Source organism: Porcisia hertigi, chromosome 11 (assembly GCF_017918235.1).
Source record: "Porcisia hertigi strain C119 chromosome 11, whole genome shotgun sequence".
Lineage (NCBI taxonomy): Eukaryota > Euglenozoa > Kinetoplastea > Trypanosomatida > Trypanosomatidae > Porcisia > Porcisia hertigi.
The window spans coordinates 287,966-313,733 of NC_090570.1; the positions used below are offsets into that span (position 1 = coordinate 287,966).

At 52.9% G+C, this 25,768-nt stretch overlaps 3 protein-coding genes across 3 annotated transcripts; all 3 read left to right on the plus strand.

Annotated features, from left to right (window-relative positions):
* Positions 1–15,946: 15,946 nt before the first annotated feature.
* JKF63_07017 (uncharacterized protein) lies at positions 15,947–16,627 on the plus strand (the record flags this gene model as incomplete). The annotated part of the gene is made up of 1 exon (XM_067902961.1): positions 15,947–16,627. One exon carries the CDS (start codon positions 15,947–15,949, stop codon positions 16,625–16,627), a length of 681 nt encoding a protein of 226 aa, XP_067758970.1.
* Positions 16,628–18,868: 2,241 nt separating this feature from the next.
* JKF63_07018 (uncharacterized protein) lies at positions 18,869–20,077 on the plus strand (the record flags this gene model as incomplete). The annotated part of the gene is made up of 1 exon (XM_067902962.1): positions 18,869–20,077. One exon carries the CDS (start codon positions 18,869–18,871, stop codon positions 20,075–20,077), a length of 1,209 nt encoding a protein of 402 aa, XP_067758971.1.
* Positions 20,078–21,408: 1,331 nt separating this feature from the next.
* JKF63_07019 (uncharacterized protein) lies at positions 21,409–23,064 on the plus strand (the record flags this gene model as incomplete). Its single annotated transcript, XM_067902963.1, has 1 exon — positions 21,409–23,064. The coding sequence occupies one exon, from the start codon at positions 21,409–21,411 to the stop codon at positions 23,062–23,064; it is 1,656 nt and encodes a 551-aa protein (XP_067758972.1).
* Between the last annotated feature and the right edge of the window lie 2,704 nt (positions 23,065–25,768).

Consider the following 25,768-nt stretch of genomic DNA (forward strand, 5'->3'; position numbering starts at 1 on the left):
ACGCGGATGCTGTGAGGGGGGCACTCGAGGCCGACCACGCCGATGCTGCTAATGAAGAGACCGAGCTGGACTACGTCGCCCCGCAGTACCAGGGCACGTTTCTGCACAACCTGACGACACTGGAGATGTGGGCGCTGTGGTGGACGATGTTTACTGTCCTTGGCGCAGAGCTTGTGATCATCTACAATGCAACGTTTCTTCTGACGGCGCTGCAGAGTGCCCCAGTAAGTTCGGCGCTGTCTACGATGCTGACCGTGCTGAACGGCGTGGGCAGTGCTGTGGGCCGCCTGCTGATGTCGTACTTCGAGGTGTGGACGCAGAAACGCAAGGCGGAGGATCGCATCCCCATTACGGTTTCGTTGTTTTTTCCCACTGGGACGATTATCATCACTATTGTGCTGTTTCTTACATTGCCTGCTGCTGCGCTTCCGCTGCCGTACGTGCTTGCTGCCATCGGTAACGGCTTCTTGGCGGCTGTTCAAATTCTGGTGACGCGCACGATTTTTGCGAAGGACCCCGCGAAGCACTACAACTTTTGTTTCACAGCCAATCTGTTTGCTGCTGTCCTGTTCAATCGTTTCCTGTATGGCGAGTGGTATACAGTGCAGGCTGAGAAGCAGGCGCGGGCGGACAGGCTGTGCTACGGCAAGAGTTGCGTGTTGATGCCGCTGTTGGTGATGCTGGGGCTGGCGAGTAGCGCCTTCGTCACGGATGTGATCCTGCACTTTCGATACCGGTCATACTGCCAGAAGACCCTGGCGGAGCGCGCCCGTCTCCGCGAGGAGGCTGCAGCACTGTCTGTGCGCGACTGGGGCGTTCAACGCAACGCCGTGGGCGCTGAAGGTGCAGCTTCAAACGAGCCAGAGAATGAACATGAAGCCCGAGTGTAAGTGAACCGACTGCAACAGTACTGCGGCTCTGCTTTACGGAGGATGTAGGTAGGGGCGGTGAGCGAAGAAAAAATGAAGTGGGCAGGTCCTCAGAGGGAGCCAGAGGAGGCGATGCGGTTCCAGCGCCGGGTCATCTGCGGGTTTGTGGTTGAACTCCGAGGTAGTTTGTTGTTTTGGTGTCTCGTCGACGCCGTCGCGGAGGCCGGCAACGAGGGATGGGCTTCATTAAAGATGTGCATTACGGCTTCTCCCTCCTCTTATGTGCGACCTTGACGCTGTGTCCTTGCATATTTAAAGCATTCACAGGTGTACATTTTTCTCAGTGACGAGGAACACACGTGTTTGGAATGGGGTCTGGGGTGGGGCCGAGGTTGGGTACCTACACAGTGGGATGCCAGCGCAGCCCCACCCTCCCTCCTCTTCCCCGTCAGTGCTGTATGGAATCCCTTCACCCCATTCCCCTAACCGGCCACCGACTGCGGCTGCTGCATTTCATTCACCGTTTCACTTGTCTTCCCGCTCTCTTTCGCGGCCATTCGTTTTTTTTTTCTGTTTAATAGCACAAGAGTGCACGTCTGTTCTTGTCTACTGTTTTCTTGTGTGTGTGTGTGTGTGTGTGTATTGGTGGCATCTATGCGAGGGCACGTTCTCTACTCCTCTGTGCGTTGGGTATGCCTGAAGGCTTCTCCCTCACCTCCTTTGCCGTCCTCTACGGGACGCACTGAGTGTTTTTATCTCTTTGCTCCCCGTTTCCAGGCTTGTTGTTTCTTCATGGCCTCCCCCCCCTCCCCTCCCTCCCCTCCCCTCCCCTCCCTCCCCTCCCCTCCCCCCGTTCTCTTTATATGTATATAAGCTCATATTTCTTTTCTATTTATTATCATCCTACTTTACTCCAAAACGCACAGAACACCCTCTCTCCTCTCTCCCCTCTCCCCTCTCCTCTTTTATATATATATATATGTGTGTGTGTGTGCGTATATACGTATAAATTAGCAGATATGATATAATCTATCTATATATATACACACACACACACACACACACGGTCAGATATCCGTACCTAAATATTTTTAGTTTTGCAACATTGCCTTTTCTGCAAGCCTGTGGTTAGCTGTGCACGCCTCCTCTGGAGACACTTCGCTTCCCCACTATGTGTAACGTTACGCAGGGGTGTGCGCAGCGTGCGCCGCTGCGCACGTCTGTGGCGGTCGGGGGGGGTTGCGAGATCGAGTGCGCCTTTCCCAAACTTGGCCTTGTATGAGTGCGTTTAAAGTTATATTTCTTTTTATTGCTCTTGTGCATTGCGTAGGCGGTGCTCCCTCCGCCCACCCGCCTGCCCTCTCTTCAGCCTCTCTGGCCTTTGTCGCATGATCCTGGATGTGGACCTGCGCACTCTAATCAGTGCTGGGTGTGTGCGTAGAATGGGGATGGGCTGGGTGGGGGCGGATATATAGATGGAGGACGGCTACGGTGCCCTCCTTTTTTTTTTTCGTTCTCGTTGTGCTCTTTCGGATAGAGTGAACATACCTGACATCCACGTGGGTGCTGTCTCGCTATTCACTGATGATTTAGGGCTGCGGTTGCACGTCTCCCTCCCCTCCTCCCCTCCTCCCATTGCCCTTTCCCTCCCTTCCTCTCTTGTTTTTTTTTTCATTCCTGGGGAGGGGGTGTTGGCGGACTCGAATGTAGTGCCCATTCGCGTGGAGCAGATGTTCACAGTGAACCACCCAGATGCGTGCGGCAGCCATGAATAGCCCATGTTGATTTCTACTTGTTCTTTTTTTTTTACTGCTCACGTCAGCGCCTCCTCATTGTGGCAGACTGTGTTTCATTTACCAAACGACGCCCGCCTTTGAAAAGGCCGACAAAGCGAACTGAACCCTCAAACACACACGCGCACATACATGAACAAAAACGGACAACGACCAAAGGACGCGATGTATGCGTGCATATATATTCATTCTTTTTCTCAATTGAAGAGCGACACTTGACTATGCAGACACGGTGGCTCACTCTTTAGACTCCACCCATGCACTACGATTCTTTGTATCCCACAACCACACACACACACCCACGCACGCAGTGCTCATATGATTTTGTGTAAAATGCCCACCCTCTTGGATGTGTTTAAAGTTCCCCCAAAACAGCCATCAGTTGCATGTGAATTGAAGCTGTGTCATTACCTCTCTTGTACTGCGCTGTGCAATGCGTTACACGCGTTCGCCGCTTTCTCTGCTCTGCTCTGCCCCCCCCCCCCTCCCCCCTCCCCACAAACACATTTTTCTAAAAATGATCTTATGTAATGTTCTTCGGGGTTTTACCCCTTTCCCCTCTTTGCGTTGCAGGTCTTCCCTATTTAACAATGAGAGCACGGCGATGGAGTCTCCCACACCAACGCGCGGGCACGCGTGATGTCGAGAAAAGAAACTACACGCACCATTGATTCGCATATACACAGACCGACACACCCGAGCTTTTAGTCAGTGCAGGAATATCCAAATAAGGAAACACACACACACACACACACACCCGCAAAAAAAAAAACGAGTATGGAGAAGAAGAAATATATTTGTCTTCTTTTTTGAAAAGAGTTTCTTCTCCATTCGTAATCAATCGGTATGTGCGCTCGTGTTTTATTCTTTTTTCCCCTCTCCCGCACGGAAGGGGGGGGGGGACATATTTTACGGGTCTGCCGTCTGACGCCTTTGCAAATGTCGTCGCCTTCCCCCCCCCCCGTCTCTCTCTTCTGTACTTCTCTTTTGTTTGCCCCTTTCCCCTCTCTTTTCACGACTGGAGGTTTCCTCCTCATGTTCGCCACCAGCGCATCTCTGCTCATCTGTTGTGCGATGAGGCAGTTGCAATAAAGAAGAGAAAAACAGAGCCCCCCCCCCTTCTCTCTCCCCCCATATGCACACACACACACACACACACACACACGCGCATACCACTGTCGAGAGGTGGAGACAGAGCGTTGCGTGGTGTACCCCCCCCCCCCCCTTCTCCTCTCCCTCCCGGGGAGGCGCGGCACGTGGTGTGTCTCCTCAGGCGATGTAGAAAGTGGAGCCAATCTTCTCCATTTCCTTCAACAGAACGAGGACCAAAGAGGTCACTCTCGATGAGACGATTGTCGTTATGGGAGGGTCTACCGTTCCTTGCGGGGCGAGTGGCATATGAACGAACAAAGAAATTAAAACGTGTGCAGACACACACACACACACACACACACACACACACGACAGGCCCCCCTTTTTGTTGTTTTTCTCTCCTCATGCTCCTCATACTCTTCATTCTTCCATTCCCCATCCTCTCTGCGTTTATCTCGGTCTCATTTCCAATCGCTAGGCGCCAGCGACGAGACTCTCTTTCTTTCAATAGCTCTCCACGCCCAACGATAAAATTCCAAAAGAGAAGACAGCCATACAAACAAACATAACGATACGCTACCGATCCAAACGATTGATCCCACTACAGAGCTTCTCCGTAGTGCACGTCTCTCTCTGTCTTTTTTTTCTGCTAGCTTTACTCACTCACTCACTATCCTCCGTCGGAATACACGCACATTTCTATATATATACACACACATTTGTATTCCTTCCCAATACTTCTTTCGAAAAGCAGCATATATTTATATTTGTATATAATTTTTTTTTTGGCACTCATTTTTTGTTGGTTGGCATTTTCTCGTGACCCCTCGGTTGTATTTTTACAACGGCACGCGGTTCGACCCTCTTCACCCCCCCTTCCCCCCACCCGCACACACACAAACACACACACAAACACAAACACAAACACACACACACACACACACATCCCACTACACACACACCGCCGAAGAAGAAAAAGACGCAGTCGCTCAACGATTCTTTCCCTCAACGCCATGCAGACACACGAGAAGGTCGAGGTGATTCGCCTCGCGACGGGGCCGCAGAAGCCCATCAGCGAGTACAAGCGCTTCGCCATTCTGGTGCTAGGCTCCTTTGGATGTATCGTCTTTTCGTTCACGTATGCGTGGAACCTCATAGCCGAACCCATGCAGCAGCGGTACAACCTCTCGCAGCGTGATATGAGCACCATTGTGACAACGGGTCTTGTGTTCCAGTATTGCGTGCTGCCCTACGCCTTCCTGTACGACTTCCTGGGCCCCATTCCCATCTGTGTCATCGCCTCGATTTACCTTCCACTTGGTACACTTCTACAGGCGCTGTGCTTCATGGGAAAAATTCAGGGCACTGTCGTTCGTTTGTGCGTGTTCGATGCTCTGTTGTGCAGCGGCTGCATCCTCTTCGACTCGTGCTGTTGTCTGACGGTCCTGTCGCACTTCCCAACCAACCGTGGTACCGTGGCCGCGGTGATGAAGACCTACTCCGGCCTTGGCTCCGCTCTTGTGGCTACACTGTATGCCGGTTTCTTCAACTCTGACCCGATGAAGCACTTCTTCTTCCTCTGTTCTCTCGCGGTCCTGGTTGGTCTGCTGTGCATCACATTCATGCGCCTGCCTCCCTACCACCTGACGCAGTACGAGGAGAGGACGCTGCCTGCAGACGTGCAGGAACGCCGCCGGGCGACGAAGGCGCAGTACCTGCGTCAGGAGGCACCGTTGCGCCGCTTCGTGTGGGGCTTCTTCATCCTCTTTCTGCTGATCGTCTTCCTGCCGACGCAGAGCGCGCTCGTGAGCTACCTGGGCCTCGGCAAGGGCCCAAAGATCGCGTTCGCCATATTTACAACTGTGACGGTCTTTCTGTACCTCTTGGTGGCGGCTCCCCTGCGCTTCATGAACAGCAGCTACATCCCATTCTTGAGCCCCCACCGGTCGAATGTGCAGGCGCGGGACGAGGGCACGAGCCATAACTCCTCTGAGGAGTGGCAAACGTTGAAGTTCGTCCTCACAGAGGACTTCAACGCACTGGATAGGCGTCAGGACGAGGCCGTCAGGGCTGTAACTTGCGCGGAGGAGAAGCCCAAAGACCTTATTGTAGGTGAGATGGCTTCGGAAAAAGTTGGCATTGCTGCCGGTGAGGCAGAGGTGGACTACATCGCCCCACAGTATCAGGGCACGTTTCTGCACAACCTGAGGACACTGGAGATGTGGGCGCTGTGGTGGACGGTGTTCACGATTGTCGGCGCAGAATTCGTGATCATCTACAACGCCTCATTCATCCTGACGGCGCTACAGAGTGCACCGGTCAACACCGCGTTGCGCACGATGCTGACGGTGTTGAACGGCGTGGGTAGTGCTGTGGGCCGCCTGCTGATGGCGTCCTTGGAGGTGTGGTCGCAGAAGCGCAAGGCGGAGGATCGCATCCCCATCACGGTGGCGGTGTTCTTCCCGAGATGCCTGATCATCATTGCAATGGTTATGTTCCTGACGCTGCCGGCGCGTTTTCTCCCGCTGCCGTACGTGTTCGCTGCTTTGGGCAACGGCTTCCTCTCCGGTGCATTGCTGTTGGTGACGCGCACAATTTTTGCGAAGGACCCCGCGAAGCACTACAACTTTTGTTTCACAGCAACGATGTTTGCATCAGTCCTGTACAATCGTTTCCTGTATGGCGAGTGGTATACGGTGCAGGCTGATAAGCAGGCGCGGGCGGACAAGCTGTGCTACGGCAAGAGTTGCGTGTTGATGCCGCTGTTGGTGATGCTGGGGCTGGCGAGTAGCGCCTTCGTCACGGATGTGATCCTGCACTTTCGATACCGGTCATACTGCCAGAAGACCCTGGCGGAGCGCGCCCGTCTCCGCGAGGAGGCTGTCGCTGAGCGACAGAGGCGACCTTACGGCGGCCATGTGGACGACGATGCTCTTCCCGGCGACGAGAGATCGCCGGAGAAGCCGAGCGCTGCGCCCAGAAAGCTGAACTGAGTAACCTAACGTGGATAATGTGGGGGAAGGAAACGCGGCACTGTGAAGAGCACCATGTGTTTTGTTTTTTTTATTTATTCGCTTTTCGCGACTCTGTCAACTGGATGTGTGCGTGCGTGTGTGTGTGTGTGCGTGTGTGTGTGTGTAAGTGTGGTTTGGAATGGGAAAGAGGAGGAGACGGAGGACGGTGGTGGGGGAGCTGTGATCCATTTTTTTTTGGATAGTCTGCAGCTGCTTTCACATCTCTACAGTCCATTTTTCATTTTCCTCCTCTCCCCCCTTCTGCCCATTCACCCAAAGGCCTCGTGTGCGAGCGCGTGTGTGTCTCCTTTTTTTTCTCCCTCTCTCTCTCTTTTTTCTTCTTCGCACTCTTTGAATTCTGCTTTGGTTCTCCGTATTGGTTCGCGTATGAGTTTTCTGTGTCTCTCCCCCCTCTCCCTCCCATTCTTCTCCCTCTGTCTCTGTCTATATACATATGCATATACACATATATGTATATGTGTATATATATATATTTATAATCTTTGTATACTTCCACATAAAAAAATCCCCCCTCCCTTACTTCTCCCCCTTTTCCTGTTTCAAGTTGTTGTTCTGGTAGGGATGGTAGTCCGCATATGTAATATACATGCACATTGTATGTATGTGTGTGTGTGTGTGTGTGTATGCGCGTGTGTGTACGCGAGCGTTTTTTTTCTTCTGTTGTTCTCTTGTTTTTTTTTTTGTGTGTGTGTGTGTGTGCGAATGTTTCCTCTTATCCATTTTTCTAGAGTCGAAGTTGCATAGATAAACTCGCGTGCATTCATGCAAGTGTGTTATATCCATATTTGTATTTTTATCCCCCATCCCCCCTACTGTCCCCCCTCCTCCAACACACACACACACACACATATATATATATATACATACCCACAAATCGCAAACATGTTACGTCACAGACGTGAGACATGTGCGTACACAAAAGGAAGGAGTGAGCTGCGGATCTCTGTGAGTAGACCCCCTTTCCCCTCTTTTTTTTCCTTCCCCTCCCTCCCACCTCGCCTCGGTGTTTCTATTCTTGCGTGAGAAACATATCAGAATTCCAGCACGGTCTCTTTAGTTTTTTTTGTTTGTGCATGAGGAGATTGGCCGTGTATACATACATATGTATACACATACCTATACCTGTACATATATATATATATATATGTACATATACATGTATGCGCGGGAGTGGTGTGGGGAAGAGGAGGTAGTCAAAGTGAGTGATGAAAAAGAGCCTCTATTTTCCTTGATTGTGCGTTGTTGTGCCCCCCCCCCCACCACCACCACCACCACCACCACCACCGTCTCCCCAAATGTGTGTGCGTGTATGTCTTGCAGTCACATGCGGGGTTCTTTGTTTGTTTGTTTTAGCTCATCATTTTTCCCCTCCCGATTCATCTAGGGCATCTGCGCCCCCTTCTTCCCCCCTTCCCTTCGGGGGGGGGTGGAGTGGGGGGGGGGCCTTCACGGACCCCTACTGCCGTCACCGCTCGCTCCTCCCATCTATGCAAAAAAAAAAACACGTTCTCTTGAGTGTGATCGAATGAGTATCGTTAACGTCGTCTCACTCCCCCCTCCCCTCCCCCCCCTTCTGGCAGATTGTTGATGCCCAGTATGTAAATATGAGGTGGCACTTTCACGTGTTTTTTTTTTTGGGCATACATTGGCGAGGCATGATGTAGTGGCGGTTGCTCACTCGGGATCTTTTCCACTTTTTTTGTCGTTTTTTTTTTTAACTCGCATCCCACTTTGGAGGAGGGGGGAAAAAATGAGGTTTATTACAGATTTTGTACATGGGGCATTTTATTGTTTTTGTTGGTCTCCCTCTCCCTCCCAGTAGCCAAACAAAAAAAAATCGAGGGGTATTTCAACGCTTCGTATTCATGTTGTATGTGTATTTTTGAATGTTCTCACCGTGGTCGGTACTACATTTGTCTTTCTCCCCCAGGCCTCCACCCGCTCGTCTACCTGTTTGCATGTCTGTATCTTGCGAGAGAGCTGTTTTTTTTGTTTCCGGTCCATAACATCAGGCGCTTAGACCCCCTCCTCCCACACACTTACATACACATATGCATATATAACGAATAAATGTATATATTTGTGTGTGTGTGTGTGTGTGTGTGTGTGTGTGTGTGTGCGGATAGATGTAAGGGTGTACCACACTCTACTTTCGCATTTTTCTGGATCTCTAGGCCTGTAATCTCATGACAGCCACATCCTTTTTTTTCCCCTTCCCCCCAGAGTTTTCTCCTTGTTTGCGTGCGTGTGTGAGAGGGGTGGAGTGGAGGTAGATGTTGTGCTTCGTTCTGTTTGCCTGTGGTTTCAAAGGATGGAAAGACAGCGTTGAATATATATTTTTTTGCAAAACGTAAAACGCTTCTTTCTTCCTTCTTCTGAGTTCCCACCGATTAGGTTTTCCCCCCCTCCCCTCTCGCTCTGGGTATTTGTGTGTCAGATTTTTTTTTTTTATTCCTCTATCCTCCCTCATTTTCAATGGTTTTGGACACACACACACACGCACACACACACACACACGTTTCGGCTATGCTACTTTTTTTTTTGAAATTCGTTTGCTCATCAGCAGTTTCTCTCTTTTTTTTTCCCCTCCCTCCCGATGTTGTTATCATTGGGGGTTTTCTGTATCCTGCCGACAGGTCTGCATGTACCTTCGTATGTCTGTGTGGGCTGATGTCTCAAAGATTCCGGACACAGTCCCTAACCTTTATCACCCATTTTTTCCTCTTTTATTCCTCTGAGTTGTTCATCGATGGCTATATATATATACATTTTTTTATATTCTCTCATAAATATACACACACACACACACAAATATATAGGTATATATATATATGCAGAAGAAGTGGGCCCAGATGCTGTTCAGCGGTATGGCCCCCCCTCGGCACGAAAAATGGAAAAAAGTCGTGGTTGTGTTTTCGCTTCTCGATGTGGACGATGGGTTCGTGCGCGCGGATGCACTTTGTATGCGTTCACGTCGTCATGTATCCCCCCTCCCCCATGCACACAGTTATAAATACATATTGTTTGTACAGGATACATATATTTTGACTGCAAACTGAAGTAAAACATGCCAACGCGAATGAGTAACACCGCTATAAGCTATAAGGTCTCTCAAACCCACAGCTTGAACCACAAGGGGAGGAAGAGGAGGAGGAGGAGGGGAGGAGGACAGTTGTGACGGACCCCCGTGAGAGGGATGAGCATACCATCTCTTTGCGTTGAGCGTATGAGTCTCATCACCTCACTTCTTCGCGATGCGCGGCAGGTTTCAGTTTATTGCTCACCGGCTTCTACCCCCTCTTCCCCCCCCCCCCCCGCGAAGCTCACAGCACTTCACTTGGATACTCTACTGCCTTTCCCTCTTCCTCTCCCCCTTCTTCCTCTCCATACGCTGCGTTATTAGGCTTGCTAAAAAAAAACGTCTGGGCTATATCAGCAGCTGTCGTCGTCTTATATGTTGTTCCTACAGCCCCCCCCTCTCTCGCTCGTTCCCTAAAGCTCCTACAAAAAAAGGGAAAAATATACACACAAAAAGAAGCACACGCACGCACGTGCAAGACGGTCTCGAACCACCACCAAAGCCTCTAGCAAGAAGAACAAGCATCGAGAAGAGAGTACCACACCACGGCAAGTGCTCCGTTGTTTCCTCCTTGATTCTGCATGTCTTGAGCTCCTATATATATATATAGATAATTTTGTCCTCCTCTTTCGTGTGTGTAATCGACGTACTTGTTTTGGGGATTGTGAGTTTTTTTTTCTTTTTCCCCCTTTTTAAAAAGTCGCTCCTCTCGTTTTTTTTCTTCAAATTTGCGCGACACCCCTCTTCCTCCTCCTCCTCCCCCCACATTTGTAGCTGTATCTTCTTCGAAAGTTTTTACTACATTTTTTTTTGCCGAGTGCGCACCGTGCTTCGGGTTGCAAGAAAAAAAGGGGGACACGCACACACACACGCACACACAATCGACACCAAAGTGGAAGTAAAAAAAGTAGAGAACTTAAGCGTCCGGTGGTCGAGCGCAACACACGCACGCATAGTCGGACCGAAGCTGATCACTCACCAAGTAACAGGTTATCATAGTCGTTGGGTAGGCCTTCTCGGCTCTTTTTTTTATTCTTCACTTGAGAGTCTCTCTTTTTTTTCCCTCTGTATTGTGGGCGCTCTCTTTGTCGGGCGCTCTCTTTGTTGGGTTCTCTTCTTTGGATTATTTCACGACATTGCAGCTGCTGCCCCACAAAAGTCTCTCCCCCTCCCTCCCCCCAAAAAAAAGCCTGCAGCAGCAGTAGCAGCAAGTGCAGGTGTGCGTGTGTGTCTGGGCGTATCGTGTAAGAGTGTAGGATTCGGCCACCGTGAGGGAAGTATCCCTGTGCACTTCCACTGCTTTATCTTGTCAGTCATGGCGCGCAACTGCGAGCCTTGCCACACAGCCGACTCTCCGTGGGAGGATGCGCCAACGGTGGCCGATGACTTGAGCACAGGGCATGTCGTGGTTGCATTTGATGCAAAGAACCAGCGTCCTATTAGCGAGCCGCGCCGATTTGCTCTGCTGACGCTGGCTGCCTTTGCCATGATCTGTGCGTCGACCTCGTATGCCTTCAACTTGTTCAGCGAAAGCCTTCGCAACAAGTACGATTACGATTCTCGGCAGATGTCAACCATCAACACGGTAGGCATGGTGTTCTGCTACTTCCTCCTACCGTACGGCACAGTCTACGACTACTTCGGCCCGCTTCCAGTGTACATCCTTGGATGCGTGCTGGGGCCTCTCGGGCTACTGCTGATGGGGCTGACGTTCCACGGTGTAATTGCCGGCTCTGTGGTGCGGTTTTGTCTGTTCAACGCGTTTTTGAGCCTCGGCAGCCAACTGTTCGACCTCGCGACGGTGGTGACGATGTTGAGCATCTTCCCGACGCGTCGCGGGTGGGTCATCGCGGTGCTGAAGACGTTGATGGGGCTGGGCTCCGCGATCATCGGCGCGATGCGCACGGGCTTCTTCTTGAACTCGCCTGCAAATTATTTCTACTTCTTGATGGGGATGGTCCTTGTGATAGGGGTGATGTGTACTCTGGTGATGCGGCTGCCATCGTACCACCTAACGGGCTACCAGCAGCGTTGCCTGAGTGACGAGCAGAAGACTGTGCGCGGTGCGCGCATCGGGGCCTACCTGACACAGGAGCCGCCAATGTGGCGATTCTACATGAGCATCGCAGTTGTCCTTGTGCTTGTGGTTTATCTTCCGACGACCAGCGCGCTGGCCGCGTTCACGAGCCTCGCGAAGACGGGGAACGGGCTGCTGGCCTTCGCTATCGTGACGGTTGTTATCACGTGCTGCTTTATGCTGATGCTGGTGCCATGCCCCTGGCTGGATCGCCTGACGACGAAGAAGCCGACGGCGAATGAGTCACCGGAGGAGGGCGCTGAGGTGCTGACGGACATCGACTACATCGCTCCGCAGTACCAGACCACGTTTTTGCAGAGTTGCTGCACCGTGAGCCTGTGGTGCATCCTGTGGACGTTATTCTGCGGCGTCGGTGCCGAATTCGTGATAATTTTCAATGCCTCGCCCATTTTTTCTGCTCTGACGGAGACGCAGCGGGTGGACACCACGGTGTCTGCGCTGCTGACGGTGCTGAACGGAGCTGGCAGTGCGCTTGGTCGTCTGGCCATGTCGGCGTTCGAGTCTTACACGCAGAAGCGCAAGGCCGAGGACCGCATCCCCATCACTGTTTCCTTCTTTGTGCCGTCGACGATGATCATCATTTCGATGGTGCTGTTCCTTGTGCTGCCGGGCCGTGCGCTGTTGATTGCGTTTGCGCTAGCAGCGCTTGGCAACGGCTTCTGTGCCAGCGTCGTGGTTCTTGTGATCCGCACGATGTACGCCAAGGATCCTGCGAAGCACTACAACTTTGGCTTCAACGCCCTGTGGATCGCGGCGATCGTGCTGAACCGCTTCCTTTACGGCGAGTGGATCGCGTCTCGGGCCGCCAAGCAGGGGCAAAAAGTTTGCATTGGCCGCGAGTGTGTGATGATGCCGCTGCTCGTCATGATTGGGCTCAACCTGACGGCACTTCTCTCGGATGTGTATCTGCACGTCCGCTACACGCGCTTTACGCGCAAGGTGCTGAAGGAGCGTCGCTGCATCAAGGAGCGGGCTGCTGCCCAGCGCAGCTCGTCTCTCAGCTGCCCAGAGAAGGAGACCATTGTTGGTGGTGTACACGATGCCTGAGACTCCGGCAGCAGTCTTGAGGACGCTCTCTAGAGGACGCCCATCAGGAGCAGCAGCAACAACAGGAGAGAGGCGTCCGTGCTAGTGTGAAGGATATATATTCCTTACGTGCACACAGAGAGGTCTCGACGGTGCCCACCACTCTAGGCGGTGTGTGCGATTTTCGCTGGTGCGGCTCGGCCGGAGGGTTCATTCAGTTAATCCTCTCCCCTCCCCCCTCCCCCCCTCCAAACAGCAAAAAAAGAGGGCCATGCCATAAAATGCTGGAGATGGAGGGGGGTGGGTGGGGAAGAGGCGCGACACCGTCCATACAGCACATTTGAAGATGTTCCATTGACGCTAAATAAGTAGCACCGCAGGGATTTCTTCTCTTCTCTTCTTTTTTTTTTTTGAGGTGGACGGATTTGTCGAGGTCGTGTGAGTGTGAGGGGGACCAGACACGCGAGGTAAGCACTCACGGAGACTGTTCTATACAAGAGGGAGGAGGAAGGGAGCGGTGATGGATTCCAGGCCTCCGAGCCTTTTAGTTTCTGTAACGGATACTTCTTCGCTTTCGACCTCCATTCCTCTCTCACTCTCTCTCTCTCTCTCTCCCCCCTCCCTCTATATTGACCTTTTTTTTGTGCGTGTGTGTGTCTTGAAACACTTTAATTCACTTTCTTTTCTTTATAAAATTCATTGTCACTATTGGTTACTTCACTCTTGGCAAAAAATCGAAGCTCTGGGCAGCAGGGGTACCATTGCTGGGTTGGCTAAAAAGGATCGTGCTTCTGGTCTTCTCAGCTCAACGCCCCTGCTCGTTCGTGTGTGGGACAGCATTGTCGCCAAGTAGATTTTTGTTTCTGTCGTCAGCGATGCGCCGCGTAGACCGAAACACTTTTCGCATAAATTTCTGTCAAGTGTCCCGAGGCTGGCGTCCACGTCTGTAACCCAAATATAGTTGCCATTGTGCTCCTCCGAATGCTTTTCAGTAGATTCCCTCTTTTTTTTTTCTCCACAACGACCCCGATACTCACAGAAGCACAGATGTATGCACGCGACGGGGCTGATGACGCCAGCTTTTGAACCCCCTTTTTTTTTTAGTTGTGATATTATTGAAAGTCCCTTAGTCGTTTGTCCTTGCAGTCAGTGATATGTTGCAGGCTTATTTGGTTCTTCGTCTACAGGATCTACACAAATTCACATCCGCTTCTCTCTCTCTCTCTCTCTGTATGTGTGTGTATATCTATATATCTATATATATATACATGTGTACAAGTGTACATGCACAACCATGAGCTGGGGCATTTTTTTTCTTTCTTTTTTCTTCTCCCATGTGCATGTGCGTTCTATATTTTATTGTGTAGTCCTTACGGGAATTTTTTTAAAAATATATTTTATATAAACCACGAACCTTTTTTTTTTTTGCTTGCATATCTCCTGTTTTTTTTTTTTTCAAATCAAACTTCTATAACATTTTTAGTTTTCTCTTTCCCCTCCTGTACTGTCTATTTGAAAAGAAAAATTATATTTTTATATATTTTGGATTTTTGCCTTGATTCTCTTTTGGGTGTTCCATCACTTCTTTTTTTCCCTCCCCTCCCTTCCCTTCCCTTCCCTTCCCTTCCCTTCCCTTCCCTTCCCTCCCCTTCCCTTCCCTCCCCTCCCCTCCCTTCCCTCCCTTCCCTCCCCTCCTCCCCCTCCCCCCCTCCTCCCTCTCCTCCCTCTCCTCCCCCTCTTCCCCTCTCTCCCCCTCCCTGTTGCTCCGTCAACATAACGATGATAAGAGAGAGAGGGTGTGTAGTGGGGGTGGAGTGGGGTGCAAGGATGATTCAACATACCCCCATGTTCAACGAAAGTGAGGCGGGGAAGAGGGTGGTGGTGTTGGTGAGGGACGCACGTGTGTACGGCACATGAAAAAAGGGGTAGAGAAATCACACACACAACACACACACACACACACAGAGACACACAAATATCGGGAAAAGCGTGGCAGAGTAGTACAGAATGGTGTAAGAGGCTCCGCTGCCTGCAGTTTTTTTTTTAGCATGTGTGTCTGTGTGTTTTCCTGTGTACATGTGTGTGTCTGACCGAGTTTCAAGATCGCGATTGCCCTCTCCGTCTCCCTTTCCCTCTTACCGAAACGCAAGTGGGATGTCCAGATGAGCATCGCACCACTGCCGCCCTGGTCAACGATGAAGCGCCTTTCTAAACACACAGATATATATGTATCTGCAGATCTTTTTTGTTTTTCTTTCTACTTACTGAGCCCGCATTTTTTTTCTTTTCTGGTCGACGCGACAAGAAATCTGCAGAAGAACGCGCACTCCCCCCCCTCCCTCCCTCCCACTTTTAAAGGTGGAGACGGAGTCTCAGTGCGATGGACACGCTCCGGAAGGGAGGCGGCAAGAAGGGATGTGACGCGGCTCTGGTGGTCTCGGAGTCTGTGCGCTGAGAGCGACGTTTTCCATTGGGTCCCCCATATACTCAAATGCTGCTGACGAACTTTGGCGAGGACAGCGGGTTTTCTTCTTTTTGACGTGTGTGTGTGTGTGTGGGGGGGGGGGTCGCGTAGTGGGACATGATGCGCGCGCGCTCACGTGTGAAGTGTGTGCGACAAGGAGCGAACGTCAACGCCCCCCCCCCCTATCCCTTCCTCCCCCGGTCCTCTGCAGGTCTATTCAAGTCTCTTTCGTTGATGTCAACTTGGTTTTCTGTCGCTTCTCCCCCCTCCTTTTCTACCGCCTTATCCCCCTACTCTCGCCTGGGTCACTTGATGGCGGTGTTCTTGCGCTGATACGCATGGACGCTGCTTCGACGCGGATTCCATCAAACATTCACATGAGAGTGATTCGACGACTGGCGCCTTGGCCATTCTTTACTGTGACGTTGCGTCCTTTCTCTCTCTTCCCCCCCCTCCTCCCCACTCCTTCACACGGCTCACACACACCGTCATGTCTACCGCCACGAAGAGTTCCGAGGTGACGTTCTTCACTGCCATCGCCAACCGCGATGTAGAGGCGGTGAAGAGGCTCATCGCGCGGCGCTGCAACGTGAATGAGGTGTCGCAGGACCCGGCACTGTACCACCGAACACCACTCCATCTTTGTGTCTGGGACAATTTTGTGGAGGCCGCAAAGCTGCTGCTGGACGCGGGTGCGGATGTGAACGTTCTTGACGATCTTCACGACACCCCATACCTGCTTGCCGGTGCCGAGGGGCGGCAAGAGATTATGGAGCACATCTACAAGAACGCAGAGAGGACACTGCAGTATGGGGGAGCGACGAGCTCCCGCAGAAAGACGAGCGTGCCAGACAACTCTATCGTGAACCGCTATGGTGGCTCTGCCCTGATTCCCGCCTGTGAGCGCGGGCACGTGGAGATGGTGCGTCTGCTTCTCTCGAAAGGGGTCAATGTAAATCACTACAACCACTACAAATGGACTGGCCTGCTGGAGGCCATCGAGCTTGGCGGTGACGATCGTGAACACGTTGAGATTGTGAAGCTGCTCATCGAGAATGGTGTGGATGTCAACCAGGTGGATGGGAATGGCAAGACGCCACTGTACCTCGCGCGGCAGCGCAAAGAGAAGCGCATTTGTGCACTTCTGGAGGCAGCCGGCGGCCACGAGTGAAAGCGTGAGAAAGAAGGGGACAACAACAACAATAACCACACACACATGTTGAAGAGGCGCGTGGTTGAGGTGAGGTGAAGGTGGAGGAGGACGGTGTGATCGAATTGAAGAAAAAAAAGAAGCGACCACAAAGGCCAAACGAAAAAAAATTGGACAAGATGCGACTCACACACCTCTTCCTCTTTCCCTCCCACCCACGCTTTACCATCGGTGCGTTTTGTAGGAGGAATACATGAGCGTTACGCACAAAATGTGGGAGGGGAGGGGAGGGGAGGGGGAGGGGGGGGGAGCCTGGCAGCGATGCGCCTCCTTTTTTGTTATTGGTTTCATCTTCCTTTTCACCTGCTCTATATCTATCTATATATATATATATATATATGAGCATCTCCCCTTCGGCTGCTCCTGGAGAGAAATGGCCCCGTGTGATCTCTCTCTCTCTCTCTCTTTCTCTCGCTGCTCACGTTTCCTTTGGTTGCGCTTCTGCGCCTTTTTTATGTTCTTGGGATGCCCCTCCTCCCTTCCACACCGTTCACTACGCCGCCGGCTTCTCCTCATTCCTTTCGGGGCTGATTTGTTATTGACAGCGGTCCACGCACCCTCACGACAGGGGGTGGGTGAGGGGGAGGGGGAGCGAGGGGGGGAGGGGGAGGGCACACCCCACCGTGCTGTATCGTCTATCGCGTGCTCACTCACCCACTCTGTGTGTGGTGGTGGTGGGGGGGGTGCTCAATCTGCCCTCCCCCTACCTCTGGCGGGGGAGTCTAAGCGCAACTGTAGGGCCGCCTGTAAATCTCTGACTGGATAGGGCTCAGCGCCGAGGCCCCATGTCCGGATGACTGTGCTCAGCAATCGCAGTAAAGCTTGTCTATCGATGCCCCCGTACCATGCGGTGCTTCGGTGAAGCGGCCAAGAAGGAAGTGATGGAGGCGAATAATGTGACGTCTTTTTGTTGACATGGGGCGGTGTTGGGAATGGTTAGGTAAAAGCCACACGTTGAGGTTAATGGGCTCCCCGCGCCTCGCTCCTGAATCCGCTGGTCTCCTCGTATGAGTTTTCTTTGCGCGTACACATGCATGTGCATGCGTGCGTCAGGGTGCGCCGACGTGTACTTGATCTTTTTTTTTCTTGCTTCTTCTCTGTGTTATTCATCTCATTGCTCGCTAAAGCTGAGTTCTCGCTCCCTTCTTTGCCTACCCACTCCATTCACCCTTTTTTTTTGTCGTTGATGTTCAGGTCAACTGTCCATCTCCGAGTGAGTGTGCGTGGCGTGTGTCTGTGTGTGTGAACGTCATTCCTTGACTCCACCCAGCGGTCTTTTCTCACCGATTTCAAGCTCGTTTTTCTGTCCTTTCTCTCTCTCACATCACCCCCCCCCCCCTCCCCTCTCCCTCTCCCTCTCCATCCCCCTCCCCCTCTCCCTCTCCCTCTCCATCCCCCTCCCCCTCTCCCTCTCCCTCTCCCTCTCACATCCCCCTCCCCCTCTCCCCCTTGCCCCGCTCTCTTGGTAATGGCAAAAAGGGAGAGCCAGCATGAGGGGCGTCTGAAGGGAGAAGACGGGGGCGTAGTGCTCACGGAATAAATAGAAAAAAGGCCGTACCCCCTCCCCCCTCGACCAGAGCCCCTCTCCCACGGGCGAGTGAGTGGGTGGGGAAACAGCGTCTATATATATATATATACATATATGTGTGTGTGTGTGTGTACCCGTCTCTGAGGTGACAGTCACTCAAAGCTTTGTGAGCATGTATGTAATCGCACTCGTGTACCGTCCTCCTCAGGCGTGCTCACGCCCACCCTGTGCGAACGCCACGGGAGGGTTCTACGAGTTTTTTTTTCTACACTGAATGCCTTCACCCCGCAACAGTAGCAGAGGTGAAGAAAGAGGAGGAGGGAGGGAGGGAGGGGGACCCTGCTTTGGCTTCTGTCCATGCTTTCCCTGCTCTCCACCGCCTCTCGAAGTCCCCCCCCTTCTCCCCCTTCTCCCCCTTTTCTCCCCCTATAACTCCTCCCTCCTTTTTTTGCTCTCTCGTCATAGAAAAAAGCCAAAAGGCTCTTCCCGATCTTCACACCAGCGCACCCCCCAAAAGCGAATTGCTCGAACACACACGCGTATTGCCTTCCCTCCCCCTCCCTCTTCACACACACACACACACACACACACACACATACACATACACACGCCCCGCCCCGCCATCTCCCCTGCAATTCAAAAAAAAACAAAGCAAGCCACATTCTACACTACCCATGGATCCAACTCTGACTGAGTTGTTGCATCATTCCAACTTGGAGTGGATTTTTGTGGGCGGAAAGGGTGGCGTGGGTAAAACCACTACTTCGTGTGCGTTGGCGACCTTGTTTGCGACAACGCCAATCCGCGATGCAACAGCCCCGGACGGTACGCGAACGCGACGAGTGTTGCTGATCTCGACAGATCCAGCGCATAACCTTAGTGACGCCTTTAACCAGCGCTTCGGTCCTCAACCGACCCCAGTGAATGGGCTAGAGGATTGCTTGGCTGCCATGGAGGTGGACCCGAAGAACTTCACTCATGGTGCGTTGATGAGCTCGATACCGGCGACGCAGAGTGGTGGCGGTTCCTCGAGTGCAAACGCGGAGGCAGATACAGTTGCACACACCGCCAGCTTTGCTCGTATCGCGGCGGTTCTTAAGGAGGCAGCGCGCACGATGCCTGGCATCGACGAGATCTCTGTGTTTGCAGAGATTTTGCATTACGTCCGCACGTTGTCCTATGACCTGCTCATCTTCGATACCGCACCGACGGGTCACACGTTGCGCCTGTTGGCACTGCCGCAGACACTAAACCACACGTTTGACCAATTAATGAGCCTGGAGGGCTTAGCGCCGATGTTGGAGGCCGCTTCGCACTTCATCGGCTCTTACTCCGGAGCTGGTGGTGATTCTCAGAGTGGCACCACCGCCTGCCGCGAGCCATTGGCAAGCGCAGCTTCGTCGTCGAGCACCACCGCTGCAGACTCGTCGCAGAACAGCTGGTCTTTAACCGCAGAGGAAGTCCGTGAGAAGGTCCTTCAGTGGCGCCAGTCCATGGAGGAGGTGCAGGCCCGCTTCAACGACCCGAATCGCACCGGTTTTGTGTGCGTTTGCATTGCCGAGTTTTTGAGCGTCTACGAAACCGAGCGCCTTGTTCAGGAACTTATGAAGTACAACATCGGCTGCGACAGCATCGTTGTGAACCAGCTCGTGCTAAAGCCGTCGTCAGAGCCGCCGTGTCGCATGTGTGCCGCTCGACAGACGATACAGTCTAAGTACCTTGAGCAAATCGATCTCTTGTACGACGACTTCCATGTTGTGAAGATGCCGCTACTCAGTGACGAGGTGCGCGGCGTCGCAGCACTAAAGACGTTTGCACGCTTCTTGCAGGAGCCCTACGACCCAGACAAGCACGGCTACATCGACGTGCAGGGGTCTTGTTGAGAGGTCAGCGGGTGTCGAAGCAGGATACGCACTGCTGGACGAGGGGGTCTTGTGATACTGCTCGTCGAAGGATGGCGCTGGTGGTGTGCTAATGCAGGAACGTGTTCTGCGCGCGCGCGAGAGAGAGAGAGCGCTCTCAAGAAGTGGCAGTGGGAGAAGGGAGGAGAGGGGAGGGGAGAAGCGGAACACACACACACACACTCAAGTGATTGAAAGGGATGGGCTTGGGGGGGGGGGAGTTGCCGGTTGTGCGGCGATACGTCCATAGCCCTGGGAAAAGGGGGAGGTGCTGCCCCCCCCCTCCCTCTCTCTCTTTTTTTTTCCCTTCCTTGACGAGATCACGATGAGAACAGTTCATTTATATCAAGAAAACCAACAACAAAAAAAGACTATTAGGAGGGGAGAGAGAGAGAGAGGGCGTGGCACCTACACGCCGTCTGCGCCTTCCGCTCCAGTTGTCCCACTCTCTTCCCTTTCAAACGGGCAGTCTAACCTTCAAGTGCATCGATAACACAAACATACAGACAGACACGTAAAGAAAACCTTACAGATATGCAAGCAATGACACTCAGCTTGTATACGTGTCTCGTTATCTCTTACCTCTATTTTGATGTTTGTAGGCGTCGCCTCCCCTACAGGGCTTGATGCGGTGGAAAAGATGAAGGGGGTTCAAACCCCGCGCTCCTTTTAGCAGCGCAGACTTGTGTGCGTGTGTGTGTCTGTCTCTGTCTCTGTGTGTTTCTTTTTAGAGTGTTTTTTTTTTTACGAAGGGGCGGGGGTAACTGTGTATACAAGCTTGTGTGTATCTCATCTCTGCGCGCGCCTTTTTTTGTTTCGAAGTGCACCAGTGTCAATCATCGCGTTTTGCTTGGTGGTTGCCACTGCACGTCTTGTCTGCCCACGAAACCAATCCATCATTATCATCCCCCTCTCCTCCCCTCCCCTCCTCGTCCTCCTTCCTCTTTTCAATTCTCTTTTGCTTCCTCAGCGCGCTCCCCTCACCTCCCCTCACTCCCCCCTCCCCCTTCTTCCTCAAAGTCCTCTCTCTGTCCTGCTTCTCACTCCCCCCTCCACTACTCCCTTCCTTCACCCCCCCCCCCCTGAATGCATGCCTATCGTGGCGACCACTCACATATTTTCGATTTCTCTCTTTGTCTCTGAAGGCGTGGGTGTGTGTCTCGGAGGGTTCCTGGAACGACAGCACGTGTGCATCTCTTTCGGAGTTCAGCGTCGCGTCTTTACCTCTTCCCCCTCCCCCTCCCCCTCCCCCTCCCCCTTCCCCGCACCACATATACAGATTCTTTTTTGGTTTTTTAGTCTTCCTAGCGGACATGCCGGTGCTTCACGCACCTCCTGTGGTGCGGCCGGTGCCCTGCATCGACGGTCGCCCCTTTGGGGAGGCTTCGCTGGTCTCCTCCACATCCCCACCAGCGAGCACCACGCCCGACGCTACCTGCACGCATGCATCAGGTCTCAGTAGAGCCCAGCTACAACGGCGCAGGGAGGGGCAGCTGCGTCACGCACTAGAGCACACGACCCCGTCGAAGGCAGAGGTATCCGCTGTCGCTAGCGCTGTCTATGTGCAGGGGCTGATGGAGCTCATTGATCAGCACGCTGCGGTAGTAAAACAAGTGACGGAGAAGATCGACGTTCTGCGTGAGCAGCGAGAGGCTCGATACACTGAGGTCACTCGGGAAGCACAGAAGCGTGAGGAGGAGCTGCGGCAGCTGCGTAACGAGCGCTCTGACCTCCTTTTGCAAGTACAGGAGGAGCGTGAGAGGTCGACGCGCCTCCTGCACGAGAACACGGTCCTCCACGCGCATGAGGCCGAGCAGCAAGAGCAGCTCTGGAAGCTTGTAGAACTCTGTCGTGCACGCGGGCAGCGACTGCGTACTCTCACGAAAAAGACTTCCAGGGCTACAGGGAACAACCCGCACCGGCGTGGGTCCACCGAGGCCGGTGTCGGTGCATCTCCAGGAGCCTCATGTGATACCTCGCGATGCGCAGGTTTGTGGGCTGAGGAGAGTGATCCAGAGCTGAGCAAGACGCTGGCCTGCGAAAAAGGCACTGCTGCTCCGACAAGTCCGGCCGCCTGCTCGACCTCGTTTGCGCTCGCATCTGCGCCAGTTTCCATGAGCATACACAAAGCGGTTGGCACCACCGCTCCGTCTCAGCGGCCAGGCTTCTCGCCGTCTTTGGCCGCGCTGGGCGATATCGCTGAAGACGCTGAGATGGCCGCGTTGCTCAACGTGCCCTATAAGTTGCAGGTGCCCGGCACAATGTTCGGTCCGACAGCGCACACCATCACGGCAAACGCGGCAGCCACAACACATCTGCTCGCTCTCAAGGAAGAGATAAACATGCTTCAACAACAGCTTGAGGAGCAGCGTATCACCTATGAGCAAGAGCGTGGCGTGAGGACGCGTGAGAACGACGAGCTGCACCGCCAGCATATCCAGAAGGAGGCAAAATACTGCACCACGATTGAACACCTCGAAGTTCTGCACGAGGAGAGCTTGCGTCAGTTGGTGCAGTATCACCACAACACAGAGAAGGAGCTTCGTGATGTCCGTGGACAGGTGGAGTGGCTGCGCGCAGCACTACAGGAAGCGCTCGAGCTCTCTGAGAAAGAGCGTCGCCGGCAACACAACGAGGTGTACTCGACGGAGCAGCGCATGTTACGGCAATACAACCCCAAGATGCAGTCCTTGCATACCGAGCTGGAGCAGTGCCGCCGCCGCGCCGTCGCACAGGCGCACGACAGTGCCAACACCATCGCTCAAAAAGATGCCCTCGTGGCGGAGTTGCAGCAAAAGCTCAAGGCCGAGGCCAACCATCGAAAGCGCATTGAGGAACGGTACAGACTAGAGATGCAGGGCGTGCACAGCGAGCTGGACCTCATGCGACAGTCGCTGCGGCAGATGGAGCGACGAGTGTATTATCGTGACGTGCGCGATCAGACCTCGGAGGAGGCATCTACAGTTTGAGTGTCACTGCGACTCTAGAAGCACCAAAGAATCACCACCACAAGCACAGGCGTAGGAGGAAAAGGGATTGGCGGAGCAACCAAGGCAGTAGGGGGTGTGCGCCTACGTGATGAAAAAAAAGGGGGGGGGAGGGGGAGGGGAGGCTAGAGCACGCGATATCAGCTCAGCAGGCGCGTCCTACTCCATGTCCCAGGGCGCGTCGCTCTTACCCTCGTGTGTGTGTGTTTGTCTGCGTGTATACATACATATATACATATATATATATATACGTGTAGCTGTGTTAACTTGAGCTACTCATCCTGTTCTCTTACCCCCCCCGCCGCCGCCTCCCCCCCGCCGACCCACCTTGCCCTGCACATTGCTATCGTCTCCATTTCGCTCCCAAAGTTTATGCTCGGTGTATACCCCACCCCCCCTGTCAAACAAGTTTGCTTCCGGGGGAGCTCTCATCTACTCGATCTCGTGCTCTTTTTGTTTTGTGTGTTTTCGCTTCCCGTCTCCCCCATTTTGGAATGCCTCTCTTTCTTTTGCCGTTTGTGTGTGTGTGTGTGTGTATCGTCGTGCTGTGTGCGTGCACAGACTTTAGATTTTGTGTCCAGGGAAAGAGAAGAACTGAACCCCCCCCTTCTCCTCCTCTCCCCCCACACACACACACACACACGATCCACGGGTGGGGAACGAGATGAGAGAGAGGCAGGCTGGCAGAGGCAGCACCCTTCTGCTTAAAGAAACAAACAGAAAGCCCCAATCAATGCTTGGAACGAGAGAGCGCGTGTGACCCCCCTCCCCCCGCCGCCGCCGCGCCACCTCAGTTGAACGCTATCGAGCACTCTATCGTTTGACCCTGAGTTTTTCCCATCTTCCACTCATGCGTTGTGTTTTCGCTCTGTTGCGAAGCGCCAGCGCTGCTCCGCCGTAATGCTTCCATTTTGCTTGATTGCGTGAAGCGGTGAAGCCTGACCCAGAACCGCTGCGTGACAACGCTCTTGTGTGATAGCAAGGGGGGGGGGAGGAGGATGGGGGCCAGTGATGCCGGTTAGGGGGGTGACCACGCTTTGTTTCGCTGCACACATTTTTTTTTGCGTCACGGCAGGGATACGCTCCACACCACTCCACACCACACCACTCCACTCCACACCACACCACTCCACTCCACACCACACCACACCACTCCACTCCACACCACTCCACACCACTCCACTCCACACCACTCCACTCCACTCCACTCCACTCCACTCCACTCCACTCCACTCCATCTTTTTCTGTCTTACCGAGCGATCTCAAACGCACTCGTTCTTACGCACTCCTATCGATCTCCACGTAGCATCGGTAAGCGATAGGAGAAAACTGAAGGGCCTTCACACGGAGGGGGAAAGAAACCACATAATTCAGAGAAAAAGGCAGGCACCTTACGTCCAAAAGCCTGAGCATTCTTCCAGAGACGCGTGCACACACACACACACACTCACTCACACACCCTTGAGTGCGTGCGTGTCTGCTATCTTTTTTTTTTCCAAAGAGTGTAAGACGTCGTCGCACTCATTCCCTCCCTCGTCCTCCCTTCCGTTTCTCTCTCTCGCTTGTTCGAGGAATTTTTTTACTCGCTTTTTTCAGAGCAACACATAAATCATTCCTTCGCTGTATCTCTCCCCCTTCCCCCCTCCCAAACCCTGTATCAACTCCCTGGTCTCATCTGGAACTCTCTTCGCTCTCACACGTGTCTATATCTTTTTTCTTCCTTCGCTCACTCCAGCAGAAGCAGGGGAGAGAACGAGACGTGCGACAGTGCGTGGTGCTGTGGGTTAAGGACAAAAAAAAACACAGGCACTATCAAAACGCAACACACACACACACACACACACACACAGGCAAAGGTAAAAGCAGAATACTTTGTTTTTGCAGAGGGGGAGAAAAAAAAGAGAGCTGTGGAGGGGGTGTTACATCGTGAGTTGAACGAGTGAAACGTGACGAGCCGTTCTCGTATCCTCCCTCCCCTTCCCCTCCCCTCCCCCACCACCACCACCACCACACCTCGTGGCCTCTGTTCTGTTCTCTATCCACGGCCCCGAAAACGCGAAGCTCCGCTCTGTCAAGCTAACCCTTCATTTTTGCGGTGTTTTTCCCGATTTGGTGCTTCTTTTCCTCTTTTTTCCCTTTTTTTTGTAGAAAACAGAAAATCTGTTCTTTTTCAGCTTTTTTTTTTTGCGTGCGTTACTCCGTGTGTGTGTGCGTGTGTGTGTGCTCTCACGCTCCCCTAACCCCCTTCGATTCCCCTTTGTCCCCCCCCCCCTCTGTGCCCTTGTCGCTTTTTAGAAACTACATTCACTTCTTTTCTCTGTCTTTTCGATTGGTAGCATCGTTGCGGTGCGTATCCGCCGATTCCTTCGTGCTTAGGAGTGCCGCCCGTTCTCTCACGCCCTCCCCTGGATTTTCGTGTCTTTCACCGCCTGCTTGTTTGCTTCTCAAGCGTGGGCTATTTCGAGGGGGAGGGGGGCAGCAGATCCACTCCGCTACACCGTGTTTTATCTCTGTCTGTACGCGCGAGGCACTCGTTTTTTTTCCAAGTTCCATTTGTTACTGTAGAGGAGAGATTTCGTTGGCATTCACCGTCTTCTTCCCATCGACCTCCTCTGCGGCGGTGGTGGTGGTGGTGGTGGTGGTGGGGTCAGCTACTTCTCGTTTTCTTCTTTTGCTCTCACCACTT